Source organism: Alexandromys fortis, unplaced genomic scaffold (assembly GCF_014885135.2).
Source record: "Alexandromys fortis isolate MF-2015 unplaced genomic scaffold, M_Fortis_MF-2015_v1.1 scaffold_1, whole genome shotgun sequence".
Taxonomy (NCBI): domain Eukaryota; kingdom Metazoa; phylum Chordata; class Mammalia; order Rodentia; family Cricetidae; genus Alexandromys; species Alexandromys fortis.
Window position 1 is genome coordinate 12,389,523 of NW_026067927.1, and position 22,312 is coordinate 12,411,834.

At 42.2% G+C, this 22,312-nt stretch overlaps 1 protein-coding gene across 1 annotated transcript in view; it reads right to left on the minus strand.

Moving 5' to 3' along the window:
• The window catches only part of Tango6 (transport and golgi organization 6 homolog), a 159,178-nt gene that overhangs the window by 74,448 nt on the left and 62,418 nt on the right, over positions 1-22,312 (minus strand). Inside the window, exon 14 of the mRNA XM_050144150.1 lies at positions 18,614-18,671. Within this exon, the coding sequence (XP_050000107.1) occupies positions 18,614-18,671 (58 nt within the window). The remainder of the gene's footprint in view (positions 1-18,613; positions 18,672-22,312) is intronic.

Sequence of the window (22,312 nt, forward strand, 5' to 3'; positions counted from 1 at the left end):
TCCAGGATTGCCAGTGCTACACAAAGAAATCCTGTCTCAAAAACAAGCAAACAAACAAAAAATTCTTTAAAATTTTAGCTTAAGGGTTTGATGTTGTTTTTAACTAAATCTCTGTCAATCTACTTAATCAATAAAGACTTGGGAGCCAGATGCTGGGGTGAAAACCTGCTAGTTCAGAGAGGCACAGAAAGCACCCTGAAGCTTCCTCCTCCACCAGCATCCTAGAAAGACAGAGCTCTCTCCTATGCCAGCTCAAACAAAACTCTTCCAATTCAATGTCCCTCCCTTCTACTTCCTGTGGATCTCTTTATCCATCCTTCTCATTCCCTCTTCATCTCCACGCCAACTGGTTGCTTGTTCTACCTCTAGACCTTTGGAATGTTGTTTTTATTTAATCCTATTTACAACAAACAGAAAACTCTTGGATTAAAGGTGTGTGCTAGGACTGAGACACACCAGAACTAGAAACAGGTTTTTCCTGTAAATAACATAATTTGGGGGTTCATAGCTTGATCAAATATCCTGCAATAGTCTGGCAAGATGGCTGCAAGGTTAAGAGTACTTGCTGCTCTTATAGAGAACACAGGTTTGATTCCCAACACACACATCAGGCAGCTCAGAACCACCTGTATCTCCAGTTCCAAAGGATCCAATGCCCTCTTCTGGCTCCTCAGGGCACCAGGCATATACATGGTACATAATACACATACATGTAGGCATTCATACATATACATAAAATTAAAAATAAATAAAAATTTAAAGCCCAAGGTGGTGACCAGTGCCTTTAATCCCAGCATTCAGGAGGCAGAGGCAGGAGGATCTCTGTGAATTCGAAGCCAGTCTGGCCTACATAGTGAGTTCCAAGACAACCAAGGCTATTATTACACAGAGAAACCTGTCTCAAAAAAATAAAAATAAATAAATAAATTCTTAAAAATTGGTTGCATTAAAAAGAGAATGGAGAGAGCTGGGAGATGGCTCGGGGCTTATGAGCACTCGTTACTCTTTAGGATGACCCCAGTTCAACTCCTAGTGCCGACACTGTAGCTTGCAACAGTCTATAACTTGACCTCCAGACGATCCAATGGCCTTTTCTGACCTCTATAGGCACCAGGCACACATGTGACACAAAGACACATACCCACACACAAACAAAACAGTCATGTAAAATAAGTAAATCTTAAAACAACAAAAAACAGATGGATCCAGGTCTGGTGGTGGCGGCCTGTGGCCACTGCAACTTGAGAGGCTGTCCATGCAACTTGAGAGTCGGACCACAAGTACAAGGCCTGCCTACACAACAAAGCCAGCCTGGGCGACTTAGTGAGGCCACATCTAATAAAAGATAAAAAGAGCGCTGGGGAGATGGCTCACGTGGAAGATGGGGGTGGATGTGGCAGTCTACCGTAATCTCAGATGGGGAAGCTAAGACAGGAAAGCAATGTGGTTAGCAAGACTGGCTGAAACAGCAAGTTAAAGGTTCAACAGGAGAGAGAGCCTGCCAACAAATAAGGTGGTGGGGAGTCAAGAAAGACACTCAATGTCAACCTCAGGCCTCCATAAGCACGTTCACACATACACGCACACACATACATGTGTACCCCCCACAAGTCCACATCCATATGCATAAACACCCACAAAGTTAAAAAGGGCCAGAGATATAACTCCACGGCTGAGAGCTTGCCTAACATCTGTGAGGCTCTAAGCTTAATGCCCAGTATTGCAACAACAAAAAAGGAGGTAAATGGTTAATTTAAAAAAAAAAAAAACAGTAACGTGTATATGCAGAAGCAATCTGAAGCCATATTTGGGAGACAGTGTTAACATAAGGCGGGGCAGGTCTCATTCACATATCCACAGAATACTACTGGGCATGTTATTTCATGATACAAATATAGTCAGCAGTGCTTCTCTAGAGACAGATTAGTTGATGATCGTAAGACACTGTGGGTTATAATGTATGTCTTGTGTGTCATAAGGATTCAAGAAGAGGGGAGGAAAAGAGAAGGGTAGAAAGGATGTAAAATGAAGGCAGGGCTTCTTGAAGACAGACAGATGAATTGTTACAAAAAGCACTACCAGCCGGGGATGTAGCACAGTTGGCAAGTGCTGGCATGAAGCCCTGAGTTCCAGCCCCAGCACTGCATGAAACTGGGCCAGGTGGTACAGTTTGTAATCCCAGCGCTCAGAAGGTGGAGGCAGAAGAATCAGAAGTTCAAAGTTATCCTTGTTTGATGGAGATAGAGGTAGCCTAGGCTTGTCTCATATAAACAAATAAAAAATGAACTAAACTAAATAGAAAAGGGGCTGGTAACATGTAACTCAGTGGCAGAATGCTTGCCTAGCATGCATGCACAAGGCCCTAGGTTCCAAGTACTTGGCTACATAATGAGTTTTGAGGCCAGCCTGGGACAGATGGCCTCAAACAAAACAAGCAAAACCCCAACCAAGCAACTAAACAAACACGAAACACTCCACAAAACAAACAAACCCACCCATTAAGTTCTCAACTAAGTGTAACCCTCCTGAAAAAAACAATAAATAAACCAACAAACAAACAAATAAATAACAAAACAGTGTACTCCTCCAAAGTTCATCACAAAGCTTTCACAGCTGTAGGATCAAGGTCCCATTTAGACCCTCAGGGCAAATTCCCCAAAGAGAAACAACTCAGCTAATGGGTACAAATATCAAAACTGCATTTCAAAATGTTCTAATTCATTTTCTTACCAAGGGAGTCTGTGTCATTATACTTAACCAGAACCAGAAGTCCCATTGAAAAGTTGCCTGTGGTGGTGCACACCTTTCTTTAATCCCAGCATTTGGGAGGCAGAAGCAGGCAGATCTCTGTGAGTTCAAGGCCAGCCTGGTCTACAAAAGTTCCAGAATAGTCAGGGCTGTTACACAGAGAAACCAGGACTCAAAAAACAAGCAAAGAAACAAATTGTCCATTACGGTTTTTATCTACTAGATATTTTTCTTATTGATATCTAGTAACTTTTTACATGATAAAGATATTAACTGCTTACCTGCCTTTTGCTAAGAGAAGCAGGTTCGGTGTGATATAATCCATGTATCAGGAAACTGTCATTCTAAAGTGCAGAACTCAGGGGTTTCAGGAGACTCCCAGAGCTGTGCAACCATTAGCACTCTTAGTTCTGGAACATTTTCATCGCCCCAAACAGAAGCTGCCCACTCATTAGTCACTTTTCCTTTCCATCCCGAGCCCTGGGCAACTACAGATCCATCTCCTGTATAAGTAGACTTATGTTTGCCATTTTCCTAGGACATCTTCTGTTGTTAAGTATACTTTGCATTTTAATTAAAGCTAAGGAGATCAAGTCTTTTCAGTTTTCTTCCTGATTTCTCTGCCTGGAGATACTGGTTTTATGCTCATTCACTGTAATTTTTTTTTTTAACCTCCTGGTTCATTAATTCTCTTCCTGGCTGTGTCTGCTGCAAAACTCGCCCACCTGAATTTTCAGTTATTCTACTTTTTATTTTTAGATGCTCCTTTTAAAAAATCAGTTTGATTTTTTGTGTTTTATTTCTTACATCTTAAAATTATTGTCGTTTATTCTGTATTTCTTTATAAATGCAGTAAGCAGAGTTACTTCTTGATGTGTGTGAGCAACAAATCTAATATCTGAAGTCTTATGGGACCTTGTTTTCTTGTGTTTGGCTGTGACTGTGTGCTAATTACTGGCTTCAAGAATTAGTATGGAGAAATGTGGTGTTACTGTAATGATCAGCAGAAGAGCTTCTGTTTTGGAGAATGAAAGTTTCAATAGTGGTGGGACAGCTATATGATATGATAAAATAATTAGTGTCAATAAATTGTTTAAAATGCTCAAATGTCAAACTTTATGTTATGGTTCACACAAGCATAAAACTACAATACTTTTTTTAAACAGTGTCTTGCTATAGAGCCCAGGCTAGCCTTCAACTCTTGCTCCTCCTCTCTCTACACCCCAGAAATTCGGGGGTGAAGCACAGCGCAGGGCACTGCACAACACTGCTGACTGACCTGGGGTCTAAATTGAGGAGTAGAAGGTATCTGTTGTTTAATCTCACTTGAAATTGCTCCAAATTTTCATTCTGCAACTTGTCCACGGCTCAATTTCAGGCAAATGTCCTCAGGGCAAATGCAGGATCTGCGGCCGAGTTCACACCTTAGGAGTTCTGCCTTTCCCCTCAAGTGTTACTCTGCCCATCCTCTGCACTTCAGTTCTTTAATGGTCTTAGGTTCTTTTGAATGTGTTACTCTATGACAGCTGTATTAAACAGAATGATCTCATTAATGGAAAGTAGACAACCACTTTCCCCTAGGTTTTAATTAGTTTGAATTTGAGATGTTTGATTTAGGCAGAGTTTCAATATGCAGAACAGAGTCAACTAGAATTCTCCACCATCTTGCCTGGGATTATAGGTATTTACCACCATGCCGACTAAAATACTTGTCTTTGTTTTTTTGTTTTTTTTCGAGACAGGGTTTCTCTGTGGTTTTGGAGCCTGTCTCTTGTAGACCAGGCTGGTCTCGAACTCACAGAGATCTGCCTGCCTCTGCCTCCCAAGTGCTGGGATTAAAGGTGTGCGCCACCACCGCCCGGCTTAAAATACTTGTTTTAATTACCCAACAAATACAGTATAGATTAAGATCTCTTTATTGTCAGTAGCAGCATAGAGTTTTTTTAAATTCTGCCATCCTAAACCATCTTCACTCCTGGCTTCTCTTCACACTGCTGTTGTGGTGAGCTTATTGTAAACTGAGCTTATTTTCATTTTTTCACACACAGTTTTTGACCCACTGACCTAACTGCTCTTCTCAGCAGACTAATAAACATCACATGGAATGGCTTCTAATGCAGACTGCTGGCGAGAGCAGAGGCCACTGGGCCACAACAGAGTGGCACAGTTCAGAGTGGAGCAGGAGCTGTCATTTTCCTGGTGGGTCCCCTGTTATGAGGAGCATCTGGAGAGACACATGCTGGATGAGATGCTGCTGATTTAACCATTTAACTGCTGAACTTCCAGACAAGAATAATGGACGCTTTCAGTTCTACCTAATTAGAATTCTCTGACTTAATAACTTTGCAAACTGAATCATTTCATAGACTAAATATAGAAAAGTTATTATTATGGTCTGGTTTCTAAGCAACCATTTCATTAAGAAAAGCACTACTTGGGAGGGAAAACACATCTGTTTGTCAGTAAGGTTCCTGCTGTCTTGTATAATTTCATGGTGAAGAAGCCATGGTCACTCTGTACTCTGGTAATCCCTGGTTGTGAAAAGGTCACCAGGGAGTGCTACAACAGAGGGAGCCATCTGTTTCCATCTGTACTCGTCCCCAAACCTTCTCATCATGAAGCAATTCAGTTTCCTGCAGCAGCCATATAATTTAAAAAAAATACTCTTGGTTATAAAAGCAAGACATGTTCATACTAGAAAACGTGAAAAGCCAGAAGTGGAAAGGTACAAAGAAAAAGAAAAAAGTCACCTGACTGCTTGATGCTTTCAGACTCATTGGAAAATGAGTCCCACTGTTAAGAATAGTTTTGTTAAACTATGGGCCTAAAATAATTCCATAGGATTCTGTTGTTTTCCTGGGAGATCAGAACGGTTTCATAACAGTGTGGGCTGTGTTGGACAAATGAATTCAGAGATCTGTACAGACAGTCATGCAGTCTTGCTACCTCTCATAAAACAGATTAAATACAGACAAGAGCATGTCTGTCAGCAGTGAGGAGAAAGTTTTGTGTGTGTGTGTGTGTGTGTGTGTGTGTTGGGGCGTGGACAATATGACACATGGCTTATGGATACAGTGTTCTGTGTGGGCACAGATGACCTAAGACAAGGACTTTTTCAAATTCTTTGTTCTTTAAGGCAGCAGACCCTTGTTTCCCATGAAATCTTTATGAACCTGATGAGAGAGCAGGCCCTCTGGCTAGAAAGAGGTTGCTGTGCGCTGAGTCCACCCATCTACCGACTGCTGCCCTTACATGGCCCTGGCTACAGTTGGCCTTTGCTGTCCCTCCAGTTTGAGACACTCCTCTTCCTGGCTTCACGAGGTGAACTTCTAACAACCCCCCCCCCCCAGCTCTGGAGAATGGTTTCCCTCTCCCTCCCCGCTATGCGCAGTGAAGCATTCCTAAACCAAGACAGCCTTCAGAGTGCCTGCTCTTTACAGCACCTGTAACATGACTTTACATCTGTGCGATTACACTGGCCCTCCTCTGACTGTACGCTCCAGGAAGGCAGGACATTACTATATTTCTCAGAAGTATACCTACCATTCTTCTCAAACATAACAGGGTTTAATAAACAAATGTTAAAGAAACAAAATAACATTTAATTATTAAGAGAAAAAAGGAGCAAAAATAATAATTTACGGTTCTCTTTCCCCCTGGTTCAATTCTGACTATTGGTAGGATCCAAAGAGGAGCCTGTCAATCTCTTCTATGAATTTTGTTTTTTAAGGACTTATTTCAGGGTTAACTCATTGATTAAATGAGTTTCAGTCTCTTGCAGAGGACCCAGGTTCAGTTCCCAGCACTCACATGGCAGCTCACAACCACCTGTAACTCCAGCTCCAGGAAATACAACACCTCTGGTCTCCTTAGACACCTGGATGCACACACCCATACTATACGTGTATACATTTTTAAGTTTTTATTACATATGTTTAACATATGAGATTAAATCTTTTTAAAAGCACCAAGTCAGCCTAAAGAGCATAGAAAAGGGCAATTAATTTCTCTTTGTATATGTGATCAGAGTCTTTAAGTATTTGTGCATGTATATGAAGGTCAGTGGTTAGCATCTGATATTTTCTATTATTGTCTACGTTTTAAATTTCCTTCATTTCTATATGTATGGGTGTTTTACCCTCATATATGTTGTCTGTGCACCACATATGTGCAGTGCCTGCAGAGGCTCAAAGAGGGCACTGGATGCCCTGGGCCTGGAATTACAGATGGTTATGAACCACCTAGTGGGTTCTGGGAATCAAATTGGTGTACTCTGGAAAAGCATCCAACTACTGAGTCAGCTCTTTAGTCCTTTAACTAAATTTTTTAAATTACATGTTTATTTATCCATGTTGTGTGTGTGTGTGGAGGATCATATATGTCCCATAGCACACGTGTGGAGTACAACATGTGAATTTTGAGGACTGAAGTCAGGTGTGGCTGTAGGCACATTTACCTGAAGAATAATCTTGCCAGTCCCACCTTATTTTTTGAGACAGTCTCTCATTGAACCTGGAGCTCATCAATTCAACTAGACTGGCTGGCAAGTGAACTCTGGGGGCTTGCCAGTCTCTGTCTGTCTCTATCCTCTCCAACCCCAAGCATTAGGGCTATAGATGCTTTTATGGGGTCCAAATTCAGGTCCCCATGCTTGCACAGCAAGTACTTTACCAACTGAACTATCTCCACAGCCCTTAGTTCTTTTCTGGGTTCCTGTATACAATAAAGTCAACACAAAGGAAAACAAAAGTTGAACACAAAGTGCAAAGATGTTCTTTAGCAATCGCCTGGCAACTGGGTGTCAAGATGACCTAATTAGGTCACTAGATGCTCAGGGTCTGACATTTTCTCCCTGAGGTCAATGCACTTCCAACTTTGCCTTCCTTTTTAGGGACCAGCAGAGACAAGTCTGATCAAGAAGCAGAACCAATATCAAAGTCTAAATCTAAACTGAACAGATCCCATGTAAGGGTATTTTTCCAACACTGCCCAAGACCTGACATGACCAGAGAAGTGGAAATTGATGCTTCATTAAGTCAAAAATGTTGAACTTATGATTCAGCAACAAAAGGATCTATGTCAGGGTTAATAAAAAAAATGTAATTGAGCCTATTATGTATGTGAGCAACTTCAAGGATCACCTTAATCACATCTGGTAGGATTAGGGATTTTAATTTGTATTTGAAATAATAATGTAATGTAAGCTACTTGCTTTGTGGTATGGGGAAAAGAAGGAAGAACTGGGACTCTCCAACTGGTACCACGACATAACTCCAGGGAATCAGAGAAAGCAGGGTGCTGTACTTAAACACAGGTCTATTTTACTTATGGACTCTTCCATTATTCTACATTATTCTCCCCCCCCCCCAACGGGGTTTCTCTGTGTAGTTTTGAAGCCTGTTCTCAAACTCACAGAGATCCACCTGCCTCCGCCTCTCTCCCGAGTGCTGCTGGTATTAAAGTCGTGCATCACCAGTGCTCAGCATGTTATTCTAGTCTTTTTACTGCACCCTTAAAGAAAAAAATTGATAGTGGTGGCGCATGTTTTGTTAATTCCAGCACTCAGGAGGCAGGGGTAATCAGAGCTCTGTGAGTTTGAGGCCCACCTGGTCTACAAAGCAAGTTCCAGGACAACCAGAGCTACACCAGGAAACCGTATCTCAAAGTGGTGGTGGGGAATTCTCTCTTAAAAGGAAGGTGGGTTGAGGGCAAAGTTTACATAGCAATTCTTCATGGAAGATAGGTACTTACTGACTCCTTAATAGCTTATAAGGGAGACATCCACAGCGTCTCTAAATTGTCTTCTGGAAGGACCCTGCCTTTATGGCAGCTCATCTACATGAACAGGAGATGAAGGATTTGAAGAAAATTCTGGGAATCATGAAATTAAGTATGTACCTGTTTACCTGAAAATGTCAAATTCTATGGCCGCCACAGCTTGTTCTACTTACTGTTTGTAGGAGCAGAGGCCTCAGACTTGAGAAAGGTGGGAAGATATTAGCACTGGGTGGATAAGAGCCTTGGGCTCAGGGTTGAATGAGGGCTTTATCACTCACTGGCTAGCAAAGAACATAGTCTTTTTGTTGTTAGAGGTGGCCCTGGGTGGCCCTTAGAGCCTTGAGGGAGAAGCTAATGAAACAAGCAGCTGCTTCTGGGCCACAGTTAGCGCTTAACTGTGAGTGAAAATGAAAGCATGTAAGTAAAGACAATGAATAAGTACTGATCTTTCCATCCAGGAAACCTGTGCTAAATCACTGCCTGCAGGGGGACTGCAATCTGCACAGAAGAGCCTGCAAATGGTTCCCAATAGCATCTACTCTCAAGTTCCATCACTCCTTCCCCTTCATATCCTCACAGCCTCACTGCTTATCCCCCTCCATGCCTGCCCTGCTCTGGACCATCTTCAGGCTTTTGCTTTCCTTCAGCCTCAACTTCTTCCTCCATTTCTATCTAAATCCTGCCCATGCATCCTTCACACTCCCAAGAGTTTCGTGAAAATCTCTGAAATTTTAAGATAACATTTAAAATGTATTAACTGGAGTTGGAGAGATGGCTCTGTACTTAAGAGGATTTAGTACTCTTCCTTAGATCTGAGTTTGGTCCTCAGCACCCATGTTAGGTGGCTCCCACCCTCCAGTAACTCCAGCTCTACAGGATCTAACACCTTGTTCTAACCTCCAAGGGCATTTGCATATATGCATGCACATGTGTGCACATACGCAAACTCTTTTTAAAAGAGGTAAAGGGTTTCTCTGTAGCTTCGGGGCCTGTCCTGGAACTAGCTCTTGTAGATCAGGCTGGCCTCGAACCCATAGCGATCCACCTGCCTCCCAAGTGCTAGGATTAAAGGCATGTGCCACCACTGCCTGGCTCCACTATCTACTTTTAATTCAAAAAGAAGCTTCACGTCCAAATGAAATCCCTCTTCCACACTCTAGTAACGACTACTCCTAGTTCTACAGATTGGACTGTTTTGGACATTTCACATAAATGGAATCACACAAAATGTGGCTTTTTATGTCTAACTTCTTTCACTTAACCACACTTTCAAGGTTTATACTGTAGTATGAACCGGCAGTACGCCATCTTTTTTATTACCAAATACCATTGTATTAAATAAATGTACCAGGTTTTATTTGTCTACTCACAGGTGACAGGTTCTAGTTGTTCCTACTTTTGGGCTACTGCGCATAATGCTGAGGTGTGAGCTTTTGTGTAGACTATGTTTGCTGTTACTTTCCTTCAGGTCAGAGGCTTGAACGTGCTAGGTAAGCACTCTGTCTTAGAGTTTATCCCTGACGATTTTTTTCTCTCCTTTTTGAGCTAGAATCTCATCTAGAACTTGAGTAGGTCTTGAACTTTTGATGACCCACCTGCCTCTACCTTCTAAGTGCTGAGACTACAGCTAACACACCCACTCCCTTCCCTTAGGAATCTTCCAGACCTTCAGAACCAGACTGGAACTGCTGAGGCATTCAGCCTTGTGAACTGAGCAGTACTAGGCTCTCAGCCCCGCAGCATGTGTTCAGCCATTGTTGTTATCCAGACAACACTGTGTAGCCAGTCTAATAAATGCACTTCTAACTTATACATTGGCTCTACTGGCTTTTAGAGAACCCTGACTAATACAAGAGGTGATGAGGTCATGAAGACTCAGCTTTTGCAAATGTATTCATGTCAAAATCGTAGGAGTGAGGAGTGGCTTCCTGAAAAAGATGAGTTCAGCCCTCTGACTCTCCAAACCTCTCTGGCTGTTCCCCAAATTCCTTTCGCCATAGGATGATGTAGCACAACGGTCCTGGCCAGATGTTGCCTTCAGACCTTGGGGTTCTGAGCTAACAAAGCCCTGTCCTTTATAAGTAAATTCCAGGTCCAGATATTCTGTCACACAGTACAAAAGACAGCATATGAATGCAATCCAGAAGGGACTTCTGAAGCCTTCTCTGATGCTCCTGAGCAATACCATTCCCTGCTGTGCTGAAAGCAAATGACCACTGAAGGGGAGAAGGAAGAAGAGCAGGCAGTGTGAGGTAGCAAGGTGCATTTTAAAGATCCAGAGATTACCTGAAAAGTAACACTCTACACACTACCTAGTGAGCCAAAGAAAACAAAAATCAAGGAAGCACAAGATCGGCAGACTGTTAAATTATATAAAGAGCTGGTTTATGATGGATGCACTGCCACAGGCAGGCCTGGTCCATATATGCAGACACCATGAGGAGACTCAATCATACTTGGGGGGCTGAAGCGATGTGGGTACTGCGATGCAAGAGTATGGTTTTCAGAACCAAAGAGACTTATCTTCAAATTCTGGTCCTGTCACCTAGTATCTGTGTCACTTTGGACCAGGTAGTTAACATCTTTGAGCCTCAATTCCCTCGTTCTGAACTGGTAGGGTTGCTATGATTGACATATAACAGGTACTCAGTAGGTGGTAACTTATACAACCTACTGCCATTTCTGACATGACAATTACCCAGGGCAATCTTGGAAAGTGCAAATAATTGTGAAGTAGCTATTATTCTTTTCTATATAGGTAAAAGTGCCAAACTACTAAGTTTTTGATATAAATCTAAATACTGGGGTTTTTTTTTGTTTTTTTGTTTTGTTTTTTTTTTTTTTTTTTTTTTTTTTTTAAATGACAGAAGAAACCACTGGTCAGAAAGTCCAAAAATGAAGCTAGTATGAATGAAACTTTAGTTTAGGGCTTTGAAGTAACTCCCAACCCCCTATGTGGAAAGGGGCAGAAGGCATCATGTAGAGCCTGTGAACTTCAATAAGGTAAGTACAATAAGTACAATGGAAGGGGATCGCTGCAAAAAGGGCTTGCCTCACTTCCACACTCTACCAGCTTTTGTGACTACCAGCAAACCACGTCTTCATTTAAAAAGCTGGTAGAGAGCCAGGCATCGTGGTGTATGTCTTTAATTCCAGCACTTGGGAGGTGGAGGCAGCTGGATCTTTACAAGTTCAAGGCCAGACTAGTCTACTTTAGTGAGTTCCATGCTAGCCAGAGCTAAGCAGTCAGACTCTGCCTTTAAAACAAACAACAAAAAAAAAAAAAAAAAAAAAAAAAAAAAAAAAACAAAAAAAAAAAAAAAAAAAAAAAAAAAAAGAAAGAAAGAAAGTTGATAGAGTACTTGCCTAGTCATGGGTTTAATCCCCAGCAAGACATAAACCAACCTGGTGGGCTCAGAGATTAAAAGCTCTGGCTACTCTCCCAGAGGTCCTGAGTTCAATTCCCAGCAAACCACATGGTGGCTCACACAACCATCTATAACTAGAACTGGTGCCCTCTTCTGGTGTCTGCAGACATACATGCAGACAGAACATTGTACACATAATAAATAAATCTTTTTTGTGTGTGTGTGTGTGAAAAAACATCTAATTGTTTTTATTGAGCTATATACTTTTCTCCACTCCCCTCCCTTCCTCTCCGCTCCCCTTGTACTCTCCCCATGATCCTCACGCTCCCAATTTACGCAGGTGATTTTGTCCTTTTCTACTTCCCATGTAAATTAGATAATAAATAAATCTTAAAATAAAAAAAAAAACTGGCATTGACATATGCCTGGAATTCTAGTACCCGGGAGGTGGAGAAGGTAGGTCAGAAGTCCAAGGTCATCCTTGGGTACAGATCAAGCCTACAGTCAGCCCAGACTATGAGACTGTCCCCAAAGCCAGATAGATAGGTAGACAGACAGACAGACAGACAGACAGACTGAACTACAGTGCTTTACTATATTTCAGGATGACTGGTGGAATCTGGTGTTTCTATCCGCGTTATTAATAATGATCAGCAATGGGAACCACTCAACTGTCTATCAGCTGACGCTGGATAACAAATGTGGCTAGTCCGTAGATGATTAACGTTATTCTTGAATAAATATTGAAAAGCATAACATCTGTCATCATCTTTTTTTTTCAAAACTAACAACAAAGGGGCTGGAGAGATGGCTCAGCAGTTAAAAGCACTGGCTGATCTTGCAGAAGACTAGATTCAGTTCCAAACACCCACATGGTTGCTCACAACCACCTACAGCTTCAGTTCGAGGGCCTCTAGAGCCTCTTCAGGCACCAGACACACCAGACACACATGTGATACACTAGCATGCATACAGATAAAACACCCATCCACATAAAATAAAAATTGACAAAAAATTTAAAGCAAACAACAGGATCAGTTTCTACTATTATTTGAAAAATTGTGTAGAAGAGGGACCTGTTGTACCCTGGGAGGTAAAGAGCAGCAAGCTCTCAGGCACAAGAGATTGTGGGTGCTCAGTACCATACTTCACAAGCTGATTCATCCTGGAACCCATATACTGCATGGAAAGAGAACAGGCTCTCAAAAATTGTACACACATACACACATGCACCTGCAGGCATATGCTCTCTCTGTGTCTCTGTCTCTCTCTTGTTCTCTCTGCAGAAAGCAAACAAATAAACATTTTTTAAAAATAAAGATCTAAATGACCTTCTATGTTATCTTGGAGAACAGGTTTAGGTTAACCTAAGTACAAGTGCCAAAGTCTTTATCTATAAAATGGGAATATTTTGTATCATACATAAAAATTAACTAAAAATGAACCATATATCTAAATGTAAGAAGAGCTAAATCACTAAGAGTTGGAAGAAAACAGAAGTAAATCTCCTCAGTGTCTTTTGTCGTTCGAGACAGAGGGGGGTGGGGGGGGGGGTTCACTGTGTATCCGCGGGTAGCCTGAAACTCACAGAGATGTACCTGCCTCAAGCCCTGAGAGTAAAGGTGTGCACCACCACACCTGGTACTTCCATTACCTTGAGTTGAATGATAACTTATTAGAAATGACTCCACGAGTATGAGCAATGGAAGAGAAAGCTAACAAATAAATTTCATCAAAGCTAAACTTCTATGTTTCAAACAGCACCACATACAAGAGAACAAGATGTTCTACACACTGGCATAAAATATCTGCAAATCATACATTTGATAAGGAAGTTGTCTCCAGAATACACCAGCAAATATCACAGCCCAATAATAAATAAAACATCCCAAAATGGAAATGGTAAAGAATCTGAATAGATATTTTTCTAAAGAACATTTTAAAACAGACAAAAACTGATTTAAAAAAAAAAAAGGTGTTCAACATCATCAGTGAAATACAAACCTAAATCACAATTCACTTCATACCCATTGGATGGCTGAAAGAAATGGACCAGAAAATTAACAAGTATTGGCTAGCTAGCATAGTGGAACTTTTGTTTATTATTGGCAGGAATGTAAAATGATGCCACCATTTAAAAAAAATATTATTGACTTAGCTCTTCTGCCCTCAGCAAAACGTAGGTCCTTGGGCTTTCGAGCTGAGCACTTTGCCAACTGTGACATCTCCCCAGACCCCCTTTTTTTTGTAGGGGTGGGGGGAAGGGGGTTTAAAAAGAATCTCACATAGCTCAGGCTGGCATTAAACTCACTAAGTAGCCAAGGGTGACTCTGAACTTTGGATCCTCCCGTTTTGGCCTTCCAAATGTTGGGGTTACATCTCTATATACTAAGAAACACTGACTTGCACCTTTTAATTTGAGGCATTTTCGGAATGTAAATTATATCTCAAATAAGTTTGAAAGGATGAAGATAATGTCTACTTCCCTGCCAACCTCATGACTTTACTAAGCACAAACAGAAGAGACACTGCCAGCGAGACACTAAGAAACCAGACTGGAGCAGAAAGAAACCTTCCAGTTTCAAGGACAAAAATGGAGAAGGCAAAGTTCACAGGACTACAGTCCAAATTTCCACACCAGATCCAATGAGATGATCCTTAAGAGACAGAGAATTGTTTTCAGCTAATGGTTTCTTACTTTACTTGAGGTAGAAATCTGAGAATAAGATAAAAGTTGGTGCCTGACAAGTTAAAGCTTGTAATTCTGCTCAGTTGGAAACTAAAAATCTTGTCATCGTGTATATACACTCATCGCCCCCCTTCTGTGCCTTGTGCCTTGGTTCCCTTTGGCTCTTTTGAAAGAAAAGAAAAAGAGGGTGGAAAAGGGTGTGATTTGTCTGGGCATGTCAAAATGTCTATCCCTTCCTTTACACAATGGCATACTTTCACCTCCATGTCTTGGCTCAGTGTATAGGTTTCTTTCTCCCTTCCTTCCTTCCCTTCCTCCCTCCTTCCTTCCTTCTTTCTTCCTGTTTGTTATAATTGTTTTATCCAAAGACATTTTGGGCCTAAGAGTGTGCCCTGGGTTCAATCCTAATGATCTTCAAAACAACACCAACATAGCCAAAGATTCTTTTGACACTCAGAGGGATCACTGGGACCTCTGAAATGTAGACTGTTCTTCAAGTACATGACTTCGAGGACATCTGAGCAGATTTGTAGCTGGCTAAACTGTCTGGCTACAAGAGCTTACTGAAGAACATTACTCATGTGTCTACCACATTCATCACAATGGAGCGACATGCCCTTAAGAGTCTTACAGTGCAGGCTGAGGAGATGCTCAGTAGGTAAGATACTTGTCATGCAAGCATGTGGACCAGAGTTTGGATCCCCAGAACCCACATAAAAGCTGGGTGGAGATGGCAGCTACCTGTAATCCCAGCAGTTAGGCGGCAGCAGAGGGAATCCCAGGGGTGAGTTGACTAGTTAGTCAAATCAGAAAAATCCAGGTTCAGCTAGCTGCTTTAGTTAATGAAGTAAGAGTAATCAACAAAGATAACCAGTGCCAACACCTGGCTTCCACATACATGCTTGTATACATATGCATGCTTGTATACCCTCAAGTGCAAAACATGTGCACAGACACACACACACACACACACAATCTTTAACCCTCAACACATTAAGGGATAATCACAGACATGTCTTAACTCCTATTTTGGGAAAGACAGGACTTCTGCTTTGTATACAATTCCTTATCATTGAAAAAATTTTTGATTTTTTTTGTCACTCAGTAGCCACAGCTGGCCTCAAACTCACTCTGTAAACCAGGCTGACCCCAAAATCACAAAGATTCACTTGCCTCTGCTTCTCTGTGCTAGCTTTAAAGGTGTGTGCCCCTGTCCTCAGTAGGGAACTCAGCAACTTTATACACAGCTTCCTATCTGCAGCAGCTACTAGCTCCAGCACTTGCCCGGTATGAATAGCAGATATGCAGACATCTTTTCACAAAGTCAAGTTTAACTATTCAGGGATTTAGTTCTTAGACTGCTACATGAACAGGTAACACATGTAGCAGGAATTCTTAAATAAGACAAGAAGAGATATCTACTGTGGGAATGAATACTCAGCCCCTCTCTGCTCTTTGCCTGGACTGCAGACAGAGTTGGTGAATATATTTAAAAAAAAAAAAAAAAAAAACCCAGACTATCACTGAGTTGAGTGGGAAGTATCCATAGAGTCATGCAGGCAGATTGAGAAAAAGAAAGATTAAAATGCATTCACAGACCCCAAAACTAAGTGCTCCCCAGAGTACTCTCTAGTACCCTTATTACAAACGACCAGAACAGCATGTTTGGAGTAACTTGGGCCTGTGCAAGTAACACACAAGTGGGAAAATTCACCTCCTGCTTCTCTTAATGGGAATTCATTTAAGGCCTTGGCTTTTAAGTACATATAACTGACACCAAAAACATCTTGTCCATCTTGGGGAGGCAGAACAGAAATTCCACCTCCCCCTACCTGACCTGTTATTCATCACTAACTGATTAGCACACCAATTAAAACCACCAAAAACACATGCAACACCAACAGCTGCAGTTTTTATAGGGGATCCCAGAGGCTAATGAGATCAATGGGTTAATAAGCTGAGCCTTTGCCAGGCAGAATGTTGCCACATTAGAACGACACACCACTTTCAAAAACTCAGACCTAAAAACAGACAAGAAAGTCTGTGAAAACCATCTCCTTGAAAAAACACAAGTGACTTGGTGTCTGAGGCTTATGTTTAGAGGTGTCCTGGGTTCTGCAGTCACTGGTTTCTCTGGTTTCCTTAAGTGTCACTTCATGGCTGTAGTCTCTGCACCTGCGTGAGCCCCAGCCTGCCTGACCTCCACAGCTGCAGGTCAGTTACTTCTCTGGAAACTCTCAACTCTCCTAGCTGTCCTCTTGCCTCTGGGGTGGTCATTTTGTCTCCCTCAATCCTCTCTTGCTTATTGCCATGCCTTCCCCACCTGGATGGACTATACTCTCAAATTGTGAGCCAGAACAAATGCTTCCTTTTCTCTTTCCTTTCTCTCTTTCTCCTCTCCCCTACCCTTTCTTTTTAAGACAGGGCTTTTCTATGTAGCTTTGGCTGTCCTGGAACTCCCTCTGTAGATCAGGCTGCCTTGAACACAGAGATCCGCCTGCCTCTGCCTCCTGAGTGCCAGGGTTAAAGACGTGCGCCACCACTGCCTGGCAACACTTCCTTTCTTAAGGTGCTTTTTTTGTCAGGTATTTTGTAACAATGACGAAAAATAACTAATGCACACACTGAGTTCCATTTAACAGATAAGAAGCTGGAGCCCAAGAGGCCTAATGTCATTGCCAAAGCCTGTTCAGCTGAGAAGCAGTGTACTTAGGCAGTCTGCCTCCAGAATCTCAGTTCTGCATCAAAGGAAACTGAGGCAACTCTAGCTTTCTCACTGTGATTCTGATCCTGTTGGAAAGGGTGCCTAACTTTCTATTCTCCTCTGGTTCTGGAATCTATAAACCAATAGAAGTGTGGAGAACAAAGAACCTCAGAGAAGAAATAAAATGATTTCCATGTTTTCTCCCCAGTGTTAGGGAGATTTATACATGCTAAGCAAATGCTCTACCACTGAGTTATATTCCTGCTCTATATACGCTTGTTTGTTTGTTTTTAGGGTTTTGAAGACAGGGTCTCCCTATTCTGTAACTCTGGTTGTCTTGAAACTCACTCTATAGACCCAGGCTGGCCTGGAAGTCAGAGAGATCCACCTACCTCTGTTTCCTGAATGCTATATTAAAGATGTATGTCACCACATATGGCCCCATATGTGTCTTGATTTTTTACTATTTATTTGTGTGTATATGGGTATGGGTATTGCATATATGCAATGCTCACAGAGGCCAAAAGAGGGCATCAGATCCTCTGGAGCTAGAGTTACATGTCATTGTGAGGTGCCTAACATGAATGCAGGGGCACAGTATGCACTCAGGTGCTGAGCCATCTCTCCACCCCATGTGTGTATGCGTGTGTGTGTGTGTGTATGTGTGTGCGTGCGTGTGTGGTTTTTTAAATGAAGAAATATTAATAAAAATATTAAATACCTGAAGCTGAGGGTAGTGCTTACTTGTGAATGTGTGAGGACCTAGATTTACTCCCTAGGTCTCGACTCCCCACACCAAAAACAAAACCAGAAAAAAAATCACCAAAAATAACAAAACAAAAACCATTAAAATGAAACCAAAAACATTTGAAAACTCAAAACCTTGTGGCGTGTGTGTGTGTGTGTGTGTGTGTGTATGCCCATGTGTGTCCCATGAAGATCAGAGGACAACTTGTAGCTCTTCCCCTCCACCACATGGATCCTGGATGTGGAACTCCAGGCCTCAGGCTTAGGCCTGTGCCTTTACCTGCTGAGCCACCTCTCTGGCCCCATGAAAGGTTACATTGCAAGAGTTTACGGATGAGTTCTTTACCTCTCTCAACCAAGGAAATGGCATTAATCTATAGAATGATAAAGTAAACATAAAACTTCATCATTATGAGACATTGAAACTTTCTAAGAACCCTATGGAAACACTAGAATGCCATTATTATCACTCAGAGTATCCCACGTAGGAAGCGGAAAGATGGACAAAATGAACAGTCATATCTGGTGGTTGTATCCCTCAAGTAAACATGATGCCCTCTTTGGTCCATGATAGCTTACCCTGAATTGCAGACAGATACACAAAAGTATCTTCATGCTCCAAGTTCTCCAAGAATATCTGGAAGCACAAAACAGGGTAAGATGATTCTCAAAGAGCAAAAAGACATGGAGCCCTTTATCCACCATCTCTGAGGAGTACATGCTCTTCTTGGTAGAAACTGGTCTGACATAGAACCAATCATGTGAGGAAAATGGTTTATTTGCTTGAAGTCCAATTTCTTTAGCAGTTTAAGAGGGGAGGGAAATTAGGGGGAGAAACTTCTTGAAGTTATCAAGTATATATCAGCACTAGTTATAGAAATCAACACATATAAGCATAATCAACAGATAAAGACTTGATATGCAAACCTGGGAACCTGAATTTGGTCCCTGGGTCCTATGATAATAGAAGAAAACCAATTACCAAAGTTATCCTCTGACTCCGCAGACACACTGCAGCACGAGTACCCACACTCACACTCCCAGACCTCCACAGACACACTGCAGCATGTGTGCCCACACTCACACTCCCAGACCTCCACAGACATACTGCGGCATGTGTGCCCACACTTACACTCCCAGACCTCCACAGACACACTGCGGCATGTGTGCCCACACTTACACTCCCAGACCTCCACAGACACACAGCAGCACGTGTGTGACACACTCACACTCTATATACATCATGCTCACACACAGTAATATCCATAAACCTTTTTAAGAAGAATCCTCAACACTTTTCTGTGCTGGCCCATGGTGGACCACATTTCAACACAGGTGATCCTGTCCTCTGAGCTACCAGCACGTGGGGTCGCAAGGGAGAGATGATGGATTTATTACAGAGGCAATTTCATGTCTATGCCACTTTTTTAAAAAATCCTGCAAATTGTAGCCCTGTGATTGACACTGCTAACAAACTACTCTCATTCTTTCCCAAAGGAGGCACTTATCAGGGTGTCAAATGCAGTACGGTCTACTTAGGGACACTATGATGCATGTTAAATTTAGACCCTAACACGGAGCATGTGCTCAAATTCCTCCTGCTTGCTGTCTAGGGAAGGCAGGAGTGCCTACTCATGGACCACTCAGGGTCTTTTGCTCAACAGAATCTGGTCTCAACTTCATGCTTGGTGTCTACACTACTGAGGGAGAGCTGAAGACCAGATGCGATGATGACTGGGTTGGAGGACACTGGGGCTGCATATGGAGTGAGGGAAACAATACAGAGTCAGAGCTATGAGAATTAAATATAAGAAATATTTTAAAGACCTCACAGAAAAAGAATTGACAGGTGTCCTCACTGCTATTTTCTTCTTTCTTTCCTTGTTTTTTTTTTTTTCCAACTTGACAAAAGCTACGGTTATATGGGAAAACAGACCTGCAATTGGGAAAATGTCCATCACCAGATTGGTCTTGTAGGCAAAGTTGGAGGGCATTTTGTGGGAGGGCCCAGCACACTCTGGGTGGTGCTACTCCTGAGCAGGTGGTTCTGGGTGCTATAAGAAAGCTAGCTGAGCAGGCCAAGGGGAACAAGCCAGCAGGCAGAACTTTTGCCTCAGTTCCTGCCTCCCGGATCCTGCCTTGAGCTGCTGCCTTGACGTCCCTAAACGGACTGTGACCTAGGATATGAAAACCAAATCCTTTTCTCCTCAAAGTTGCTTTTGGTCACAGCAATAGAAACCTTAACTAAGGCAAGAGGTCCAAAAGGAAGAGAAAAGGAGGAACAAGAGACGGTTATAAACAAACACACCATGAAAGCACGGGTTTCGTCTCGGGGAAGAACGGAGTCAGCAAGGGTCAGGAGTGGGGCCGGGAGGACAGCTGTGGGAGGTATGATAGCTAATCCTGAGTGCCAACTTGATGAGATTTAGTAACCACAGAAACAAACCTCTGGGCACATCGATAAGGGAATTTCTCGACTGGGTTCATTGAGGTGGAAGACCCACCCTAACTGTGGGTGGCATTACTCCACGAGCTGGGGTCCTGGACTGAATCAAAAGAAGAAAGGAGTTAGAACCGTGAAACAACCTAAATGCCCCTCAATCAAAGAATGGATAAGAAAAATGTGTTACATTTACACAATGGAGTACTACACAGCAGAAAAAATAATAACACCTTGAATTTTGCAGGAAAATGGATAGAGCTAGAAATCACTATTTTGAGTGAGTAACCCAGACACACAATTATTACATGTACTCACTCATAGGTGGTTTTTAAACATAAAGCAAAGAAAGCCAGCCTACAAATCACAATCCCAGAGAACTTAGACAACAATGCGAACACTAAGAGAGACTTACATAGATAGAATCTACATGGGAAGTAGAAAGTAGAAAAAGACAAGATCTCCTGAGTAAATTGGGAGCATGGGGACCTTGGAGAAGGATTGAAGGGGGGGAAGGATAGAGGCAGGGAGGGGAGCAGAGAAAAATGTAGACCTCAATAAATACCAATAAAAAAATAAAAGGGAGCCGGGCGGTGGTGGCGCACGCCTTTAATCCCAGCACTCGGGAGGCAGAGGCAGGCTGATCTCTGGGAGTTCGAGGCCAGCCTGATCTACAAGAGCTAGTTCCGGGACAGGCACTAAAGCTACAGAGAAACCCTGTCTCGAAAAAANAAAGAAAAAGAAAAAATAAAAGGGATTTTTTTCATGAGAAGAAGAAGAAGAAGAAGAAGAAGAAGAAGAAGAAGAAGAAGAAGAAGAAGAAGAAGAAGAAGAAGAAGAAGAAGAAGAAGAAGAAGAAGAAGAAAGGAAGTCAGTGAGCTAGAAACAGGCAGAGACGGCTGCTTCTGAGAGACATCTGAATCCAGCCCTGCAAACCGGCTCCTTACCATTTGTCCTCTGGTCACCATACACTCACCGTGGGGCCCACACACTTCACCCACCCCACCACACAAAATAAAAATTTAAATGTAACAAAAACATGTTTGTTTGTTCTTTTTAAAGAAGAAAAGGAGCTGAGCATTCACCTGTCTCTACTTCCTGATTTCAGACACAAGGTGGCTCAAACCTGTCCCCTGCCATCCACTGCCAACATGGACTGTATTCTCAAACTATGAACCATCAATCAATCCCTTCTTCCTTAAATTGCTTGTCAAGTGTTTTGTCATAGCAATGAGAAAAGAAATGCAGGGGACAAATAAGAATAAAATACAATCAGGTAGTAGTGGTGCACGCCTTTAATCCCAACACTCAGGGAGGCAGAGACAGGAGGATCTCTGTGAGTTCGAGGCCAGTCAGGTCTACAGAGTGAGTTCCAGGACAGCCAGAGATATACAGAGAAACCCTATCTCAAAAAAAAACTAAATAAATAAATAAAATACAATAATGTGGGCATACAAAAATTTTACAATAAAACACATTTTCTTGCCGGGCGGTGGTGGCGCATGCCTTTAATCCCAGCACTTGGGAGGCAGAGGCAGGTGGATCTCTGTGAGTTCGAGACCAGTCTGGTCTACTCCAAGAGCTAGTTCCAGGACAGGCTCCAAAACCACAGAGAAACCCTGTCTCGAAAAAAAACAAAAACAAACAAACAAACAAAAAAACAAAAAAAAAACCCCACATTTTCTTGCAAGATAACCAAAAACTAATTTAAAAAATAAAAAGGACAAGAGTGTAGTGGTGCATACCTGTAATCCCAGCACTTGGGAGGTACAGGTAGAAGATCAGTCTGGGCTACATGAGTACCTGTTTCAAAAATTCAAAATTAAGTCTAGCATGAT